The 9,999-nt window shown below is 34.0% G+C and overlaps 1 protein-coding gene across 1 annotated transcript; it reads right to left on the bottom strand.

Moving 5' to 3' along the window:
* Positions 1-233: 233 nt before the first annotated feature.
* On the bottom strand, positions 234-7,973 carry LOC110724213 (pinin-like). Its single transcript, XM_021903624.1, has 10 exons — positions 7,831-7,973; positions 7,655-7,756; positions 7,487-7,552; positions 6,828-6,995; positions 6,639-6,749; positions 2,313-2,384; positions 1,783-1,866; positions 1,587-1,687; positions 1,183-1,267; positions 234-842 (listed from the first exon to the last, which is right to left on the bottom strand). Exons 1-10 carry the CDS (start codon positions 7,906-7,908, stop codon positions 465-467), a joined length of 1,245 nt encoding a protein of 414 aa, XP_021759316.1. The 5' UTR covers positions 7,909-7,973; the 3' UTR covers positions 234-464.
* Positions 7,974-9,999: the final 2,026 nt, after the last annotated feature.

Genomic DNA, 9,999 nt, shown 5'->3' with positions numbered 1-9,999 from the left:
TCCCGAGTCCTTACTGTTAACACGTGACCAACCTGACCAAAAGGCGTGCTTTGCCATTTGCGGCTTTGCACCTCGTGCTTTTTAAAACTAAGTTCCTTTCTCACTTTTCCATGTAACTTTTAATATTTTTGTATTTGTTATGCATTTGCAAATGCATAACACCACTATATTAGTACTTCCTCCTTAAGTTATACAAGTAGACTTGTCCTATTTACTTTCTCCCTACATCAAAATTTTCTATACCAAACACCCCTTAGTATAACTTGTACAGGTAATGCACAACTCTAGCAGTCTAGCCTTCAGAGAGAGAACCAGTTCGGTTTAAATGGAATGTCCACAAACAAGCATCAAGTATTCGATTGACTAGAAAGGGTAACAATCCAAAGACATCATGGCTGCAAAAATAAGCTAAGAGCAAACAAGCCAAACAAAAATCAGTTTAGAACGTTATGCCTCTAATTCCCCTACTCCACAACGCTTAAAGAAGGATTACCATCGTCCTCATCACGCTTGTTCTGTTCATCAACTCTCTCAGTCTCATCAAGGTCAAGGATATCATCCATCATATCATCCTCGCCAACGTTTATATCTTCAACCTCCTCTTCATCTTCATTATTGGCATCTGGTATTTTCCGTGCCTTAGGCCCATGTTCCAGCCTATGTGTTTCCAACTCTTTGTCCATGGTTTCCTGCAAGTTTGCATCATTGTTTGCATTTCTTGATTTTCTAGCAGTCAACCACCTTTCGAGATCCCTTTCAACGTTTGCAATATACTGATCATGAACTTCTTTCTGATATGCAGAAAGCTCCTCTCTCCTGGCAACCTTCCATTCCAGAAATGCCTGAAATTCCATCAAGAACAACAATGAATAAAAGCTCCCAATATGCAAAGTGCAAAATACATGTTTTCACATAAATCAGCAGACTAATTACTATGGTAGGAGATCAAATTACTTTGCTGTGACACAAGCCTAGCTTTTAAACCTTAACAGAAACAAATAGTAGACTGTATCAAGTTCTGAATATGACAGCTAATGCAATCATAAACCAAAATGGCATCAAAATTTAATTTACAGTTTTTCACTTGTATGTATGATATATAAGATATCCAATTTTCTAAGTAAATCTCCAAAGTCGGATTAGAAGGGAATGCCAATTGCAAAATGAATATCAGACTATCACCTGTTCTTTCTTTTCATCATTTAATGCTGAATTTTCGTCAATAGGCTTGGCTGGCATGTAATAAATGGGGGGCTCCGCTTTTGTCCTGAGTCACCAAGAAAACAGCAAAAAAAAAGGGCACAAATACTTTCTAATCAGCAATAGAAAAGAAACTTTCGACCAAAATTATTACCTAATCTCACATGCCACACCAGGAATAAAATCAAGACATCCTTGCTTGAACGGCATGCACATTAATTGAAACTTATCTTTGGTCAATAAAATTGTCAATATGGACTCTTTTTGGACCTAAATTAAAATTAACCTGCAGCACAATCAAAGGATAAGAAAAATTAGAAATTTCAATGAACAATTCATTAAAGCTATATTAAAAGGTACCATAAATTACTACCCAAAAAAAGTACCTTAAATAATTTGTAAGCTTCTTATGGTGCTCGCTCCATTGAAGAAATAGCAATTCCATCTTCTTCTCTTCAGTCTTGGCAGCTACACGAGCCCTGAGTACCTGACCAAAGAAACATTGAGTAACATAAGGGATATGACAAAAGGCTAGACAATTAACAAGAGCAGCAAAACCCACGCATCTCCAGCTCAACATACCAAATCACGCTTCCTATTTTCAGCAATTTTTTCACGCTCCTGTTGTCGCAGCCTTTCACTTTCTTCGCGTGCCTTTTGCTCCGCCTAGTAGGAAAAAAAATTGTTTCTATCAGTAAGAACTTTCATAAAAGTGCCGTTAAATTATAAGCTAGTGGTTTATTGCATATATAGACAAAATACTATTATATAAAAAACAAAGAACAACATTCACAAAACAAAAAAAAATTCAGTCACTCACTGTAAAGATACTTGTTCCATTGTTCATTTAAACTTACTTGCCCAATTAACTAGAAACAAACAAGTTTAATGTAACTAAAATTCCATTTGAGTAACAACTACCTATTACTTGCAGAATAAGGAGTAACGTAGACAAAATAAAACTTGTCCATAGTATCTTTTTTCTCTAATCAAGAAGCAATAAACAAGTAAAATGTTAAGTTCCAATATGGGTGAAATTTCGGCCAGTAACTAATGAAAAAATGGGTCTATTCACATTATATGAAAAGGTTTTGAGAAAGAAAGTTCCTCACTCTTTGCAAGGAATCTGATCTTCGCATGTATGCCTCGGTCCCTGAAAGCTTCATGTCTTCCTTCTTAAATTTCTGAAAACAAGATAAAATGGAGAGTTAAATTTAAACTCCAATCAACATATCTAAGTGAGGACCATCAAAATAAATAAATTAATCAAATTTTGAAAACAAGTAGATGAACAAAAGCATCCAATTCAAGCAGATTGGGAATCTAATCTCTAAAATGTAAACTAAGACGATGTGATAGATACCTTGTCAGTCAAATATTTACTATAAAAAAATACAACAGGGACACTTTACAATCATAAACAAAGAATAGTTAATTTTTAGAACACATTACAGATCACCTTTTCAAATGAATAAAAAAAATAAATAAATAAAAAAAAAAAAAAAAAAAAAAAACATTCAGATCTTTCACCCTATAAAAAACTGATGTAACTTTAGGCACTTAGGTCTATAAATCCCACTAACTACATTGACCATAGTAAGAAACCTATGGCAATTTATAGCATTAATGTCAAATCTGGTACATACCATACAACAATACCTCTAATAAATCAGCTGACGAAACATAGTAAGCTTAGATCAACACCGAAAGGAACAAAAAAACTATGAAAGAAAATGATCCTGAAAACCAACAACGTGAGTGTTCTTGAGGATCTTCTGTGTTATATAAATCAGAAGAAATTTTGCATGTTCCTTGCATAGGAGAGGCTACTCTATTGCTAAACAAATCATGAATTTGATTTTACAGAAACTACAGTGATAAACAAATAAACTCGAACAACGTTAGTTTAGTATACATAGCTATATAAGCAAGCAGTACAAACACCCACTGCTAGGAGACATAAAATGAAAAAAATAATCGGCCGTTACAAATAAAACATTGTAAACAGCAGGGAACTTCTTGCCTTGGTAAGGCTACACAGACGTTCTTGAAAGAATTTCAAAATGCTGTAAGAGCAAGCAGCAAACACACCAAAAAATGGCATAACAGGGGGAGGCAATGGTTAGCAAGTCATAAGCCATTCTATTGATGATACAATTTCTCAAGTCAAGAAGTCTCTGTACATTTAATATAGTACTGCATCTTTACAATATTAAATTTATATTTTAGTAATGAGACGGCGTTCTATTGGACTAGAATGGCTATGTAAGTCAGGCTGCTTGAGATTAGGGGTAAACTCTGCCTACAAAGTGCCTATGGTAAATTTTGTTCGCACAACCTTGAGGTTTTGAGATACAAAACTTAACTAGACCAAAAACTATGGGTAGATCCGTAGATACATCTTAAAACTAAACGGTTTACTAGAGTAAAAGCTTCATCATGCATACAGCATATTGTATTTTAAAGTGCATTAAAATTAATTAGCGTTCACTAATAACTTATCATTATCGTATTTGAATTTGAAATATACACTTGGTCTCTATCCTCTTGAAATTTTTAAAGTGGAACTAAGGATTCGATTGATTGAGATAAGTATACGGAAAATTCTCATTGGTAAGTACCTACTTTGTACTTTACTCATTGGTAAACACCAAATATTTTTATTCTCATTGGTAAGTCCATTTTAATGTTTATTATCAACCGTAAGATTAGTAGAATTCAAAGGGATCAAATAGGAAACGGTACTCTTAATCATAAAATGGTTCAATCTTCTTATATCATGGATATTGTTTCATTCGCAACAATTAGTTTTTTTTTTATTATTTATTTATTTATTGCAGCACAAAAGTCAATTTTCAAGTAGCGTACTCAAAAAAATTCCACCTAGCCTACACATGTAAAATATTTTGAAGAGTTTTTCTAAATGGTATCTGTGAGTTATTAGGTTTTCTACATTGTACCCTTCTAAATCCAAAGTTCTACAAGGTGCCCTTGAGTTTTGGAATTTTTCTACATGGTACCCTTGAGTTGTAAAATAAATGACTATAATTTAATTTGACTCAAACCGACACCATCTTCACTATTCGCTATTTAGTGGAACTTTTGTATGATTGTTTGAGATGGAAAATAAGAACTTTTTTTGCTCCTACTTAAAAGAGCTTGTTTTAGAGGGGGACTCAAGTTGTTAGCCCTTTTTTTGCAATAAACATGCTAGTTGTGTCTTTGAGGGTGCTAAATAAGTCGTTTAGATACTGTTGGTTTGAGTCAAATTAATTTTTAGTCATTTATTTTACAACTCAAGGGTACCATATAGAAAAACCCAAAAACTCAAGTGTAATGTTAAAAAAAACTAATAACTCAAGGTCACCTTGTAAAAATTTGAATTTAGGAGGGTACAAGGTAGAAAACTCAAAAACTCAAGGGTACCAAGTAAGAAAACCCTAGTTTAAATTACAAACAAACCATAAAGATACTAATTTTTCAAAAATAACCCCCTCTCTCTCTCTCTCTCTCTCTCTCTTCAAAGAAAGACCATCATGGAAATCTTTAACAATGATCTCTCTCTCTCTCATCAAAGAAAGACCATCATGGAAATCTTTAACAATGATTATATTTATCTTTAGTGGACACTCTTTAACAACGATTATATTTATGCTTTGGTGGACACTTTTCTTTTTAGCTTTCTCGCTTCAATTTTGGGACTTTTTAGACCACTTCATTCAATCAATGGTGTTACTAACTAGGTCTTCAAATCAAAAATTAAAAGCAATGTAAAATAGTTGGTAATTCTTATGCTTCTTCCCTTCTTTTCCGTATGAATAGAAGGTTTTTGAGAACTAATTTCCCTTTCACCTAAGACCTCTCTAACTCCCGCTCTCTATCTATCTCACATCTTTAGCACCTAGGTAATCTTGGCGTAATGGCCAAAACCACTATTTCTCTCCATCATTGCTTTTTGTCCATTCAAGAATTGCAAGCATTCAAGCACAGAGTAAGTACAACTTAGGGCCTGTTCCGATTGACTGAACTCAGCTGAGCTGAACTTATTAATTAGTGATTTCTAACTACGGATTAGTGATTTTTAATTATTTATTGATTATTTATTACTATACATATGTGTATATACAAATGTACATATTATTATTAATAATAATAATAATAATAATATTATTATTATTATTATTATTAATTTTGATTATTATTATTATTATTTATTTATTTATTTATTATTATTATTATTGTTATTATTATTATTATTTATTGATGATTATTATTATTATTTATTGATTATTATTATTAGTATTATTATTTCAATTATTATTGTTATTATTATTATTATTTATTGATGATTATTATTATTATTTATTACTTATTGATTATTATTATTATTATTATTATTATTATTATTATTATTATTATTATTATTATTATTGTTAATATTATTATTATTATTATTATTATTATTATTATTATTGTTGTTGTCGTCGTCGTCGTCGTCGTCATCGTCGTTGTAATAAGAGTTTAAAAGAATGAAATTTGGCTTTATATCATTAGCAATATCATTAGACGTAAATTAAGAGCTGAACTGAACTGAGCTGAACTGAATTTCAACGGAAGAGAACAGGCCCTTAGTCTAGCAAAAGCAAGTTAAGTCTAGAAAATTAAGTTTTAAAATGAAAATAAATTCAGCAAATATAGATTATATTTAATAAAAGGAAAAAAAGAGCAGAAAATAACAAAACTATAGTGGTTGCATCTTTTTTATAAGAGTACATGTGCTATAGGAAACCATGAAAGTTATACACTTATACGTAGTATAATTAAACTTTGACTAGCCATGCTGAAGACATTTTATACAACCTATATTCATATCTTTTATCCTATCTTATCCTCGTTGTATACTCGTTCCTCAAATCTTCATGGTCTTTATTATATAATTAATTATCTTGATACATCATCATTATCCTACAGGCATTCCTCTAATATGGTTTTTACTTCTGTAAGCAACACATTTTTTATTTTATTTTTTATTCTTTTTGACCGGGTAAGCAACCCATGTTAAAATAATGTATTACAATATCAAGAATCATATGGTCATTCTCCACTTCACATAAATACATAATCACTTCAAGGTCTTCAACTCAAAAGTGCTTTGATTTCTTAATAGTTCTCATATTTATATCATTAAAGGATTTTTGTTTAATTGGTTGATGGTTGACTGTGGATTTAAGTAACTTAATATTAAAGAGAAAACTGAAGTGTCTTAGAGAAGGCATCATAAGAAGTGTGCAAACAAAAACAGCTACTAATGCAGGCAGCAAGGTAACTCAATAACAATAATAAAGCTGTAGCTTTGGAAATTGTCTTCACAGCAAAGTTTGAATTATATCTTACACACATACACACCCTCCTCACCCACCCCAGGAATTATACCATACCTCCAGGGTCCCCAAAAGTTGACCTAGCATCCTTCGATTCCTATTAACCAACCTTGGATCCTCATCTTTTGGCAACACTCTTGGAACCTCCTTAACTTGATGATCAAGCCCCTATTATGCAAATTGTAAGATGTCATAAACTGTTCAGCAATATAACAACTCCAAAACAAACAAAAGCAATTTACTGACATTATCCACTTGTTGATTGCCGATTTTTCCAGAAAATGGACGATTTTGCTGTGAAACTGAAGACCTTTGATCATTCTTTGCCATTGGACCAGAAACACCAGGAACAGGATCCTCACTTTGCATGTAACGGACTGCGATTTCTTCTTCAACAACCTCTCCATCTTCCACCTTCAGTTCAACAAATTTCAGCCATCAAACATTCCCCAAGCAACAATTCAAACAACAACCATTTTTCAAACAAAAAACAACCCTAATGTTATATTATGTACTACAACTCACCCATCAAACATTTCCAATATTAAAACTAACACATATTCCACATTCCAGTCAAACTAGTGACCGTATGACATTACACAGCATATAATTGTACATGGTTATGATATATATAACCCAACTAACCAACGCTAAGCATTATATTGAGTATTAATCTAGAAAGTTATGCCAAAACACATGCTAATTATCTCCATGTTGGGAATTTTCAGCTTGTTACTCATACAAATTACCATTTTTGAATTTCCCATCAACTAATCACAATCCACCCATCGAACCACCGCAACAGCATAATTCAAACACACAGTAAAACCCAATTAAAGTTTCACATGCTACAAAATTAGGGCACACTAAAAAAAGACACCACAAAACATAAAAAAGAACCCAACCTTAACAACTGCAGAACTCAATCGCCGCTTCGGAGGAGGCTCGTCCTTTGAATTAAACCTTTCACCCTAAAACAACCAAAATAAATAAATAAATAAATAATCCCTTAATTGATTCAACAAATAATTGCAGAAAACATAATCCAAAAAAATCAAGATTGAAGAACATACAGGTCGAGTGAAAGGACGTTGATTAGGAAGATTGTTCCTTTGAGCATTGCCTGAGAATCCGCCACGACGAAGTCCTCTTGGATCTCTAATACGCTCAGTAATCTGTTGAAGAAAGTAGGATTGAATTGAAGAAGATGGAAAAATAGAGGAGAGAGAAAGAGAAGAAAGAGAAAGACCTCGCGTTGTTGTCGTTGAAGAGCTTCAAGTTCTTTGCGGAGTTCATCCTCAGTCTTCTCACCACTCTGGTTCTCCATTCTTCTCAGTCTATGCTGTCTGCTTTACCGGCTTCTTGTTCTACTGCCTTGTTTTCCTCCTCTTTACGTATATATACTGGGTTGTCGACTTGTCGCTTTTCTTTTTTCTTTTTAAACAAAAAAATTATAAACCTATTGTTAAAACTTAGGAAAAATTAGTAAGAATAATCCCAACTTTGTTCGATTCGCCTAAAATAGTCTCAATTTTTCATTATTTTTTAATAAACTGAAATTTTATGTGAATTTATTTCTAATGATCCCAAATCACCTTCAACCTGTTGAATAGGTAATTTTTTTTTTTATGTAGATTTAATTTACACATGTCACTAACAGATTGGTCAAAAATAAATTTCTATTATATTTTTTATTTTTTGTTTTAAGAAAAGATAATTAATTACTAATTAACATTTAACTAAAAATTTTAAAACTAATATTTTCTAAGAGTAATAAAAAAAACTAATTTAAAAATAAGTAAAAACAAAAACCAAAAAAAAAAAACAAAAAACAAAAACACCTCCACCACCAACAGTAGCCTCATCCATCCCTCGCCCCGGCGAGCGGCCACAACGGCACCTGGCTTCACCATCTCCACCGTCAGTCGCCCCACCCTTTCCCTTTCCCCTAACCCTACGCCCACGACCATTACCGCCGCCCGAGCTCCCCTCCCAACGCACCAATTAGCTTCTAAACATCACAGCAGCCACGCACAACACCAAGTATCATTGCAGCTTAGCAACGCTCGCACTAGCATTCACGCACAGCATCGCATCTCAAGGGAGGGGAGCTATTCGTGGTGGGGAAGGGAGAGGGTGGGTATTAAGGGGTTAGGGTATGGTTGGGTCGTCGCGTGATGAGCGTCATTTATAGCGCTCAAAAAAAATAAGATTTGGTCTTTTTTCTATATTTTCTTTCTATATTTTCATATAATTTTCTTAGTTTTCCTTGTTTTTCCATTTTAATAACTCATTTTGAGTTTTGATTAGTTTTTATGAGTTTTTCATGATTTTAGTCCTTAATTCATAGATTTAGTTTTATTTCTTTTATTTTTACTTTATTTATTTCCATGTTATTTATTTTATTTTATTTGTCTCCTTTTTCAGTTGTCCGTGTAGGTGATTGCTCGAGACAAGACACGATCCAAATTGTCATATTCGGAGTTTCAATGTTCAAGCTTGATGTTTCGAGGTCTTAGATTCAAAATCAATAAAGTGTTGCAACGATATCAAGCCAACAAGTCTATCCCATAAAGCAGCCACCCGAACCCAGCAGCATAGGTAGGCGCGCGGACGCGGGTCTACAAGCCGCTAGCGCGGGTTTTGCTTCACCAAAACAGCAAAAACCGACCAGGAAGTCACCGCGGTCTGGCCGCGGGCTCACCGCGGGCGCGGCCCCAAACCCGCGGGCGTGGGCTCCAGCACTGCGAGCGCGGCCGTCGTGCCCTATTTCAGCCAACTCTCACTCACGCACTTCCCCTGCTCCCGCAATTAACGCGCAATTCACCTCCAATCACCACCAATATCCCGCAACAGCAAACAAACCCAAGTAGCAGCGATTCAACCAGCCACCACAACTCACCTCTTAGTGCAGCACCAACAGCAATTGGCGCCTTCAACTAATTCACCACCTATAGCCTCCAACATCAGCAATTCGAAAGCAGCAACATAAACATTAAACTCCAATTGAAGACCGGCGCGCTCATCATGAGGGTGGTCAACCCCATTGATGCGTGTGCACAAGCTGGGTGCAAATTGAGTCGTTGATCTTGATTAATCTTGGCAATCGAACGGTGATGGTTGATGTTTGTTTGATGGCGTGAAGTAGGGGATAATTTCCCAAACAAGAGCAGCCAAAGAATCGAGAAAGAAGTCTTGACTTCTTTTATTTATTTTTCCTTTTATTTTGATTACATTTTATTTCTTTTCTTTTCTATTTATTTTTCTTTCTTATATTTTCTATATTTTCCCTTTTTAGCCTTATTTTACTTAGTTTTATTTCTCTAGTATAAATACTCATTTTGGGGTAAAAATTAAGAGAACAATTTTGGATCAATTTTTAGACCACATTTTCTTAGCTTAGTTGAGAGCTTCTCTC

The sequence above is a fragment of the Chenopodium quinoa genome, unplaced genomic scaffold (assembly GCF_001683475.1).
Source record: "Chenopodium quinoa cultivar QQ74 unplaced genomic scaffold, ASM168347v1, whole genome shotgun sequence".
NCBI classification, from domain to species: Eukaryota; Viridiplantae; Streptophyta; class Magnoliopsida; order Caryophyllales; family Amaranthaceae; genus Chenopodium; species Chenopodium quinoa.
This window is presented reverse-complemented; position numbering and strand designations above follow the sequence as displayed.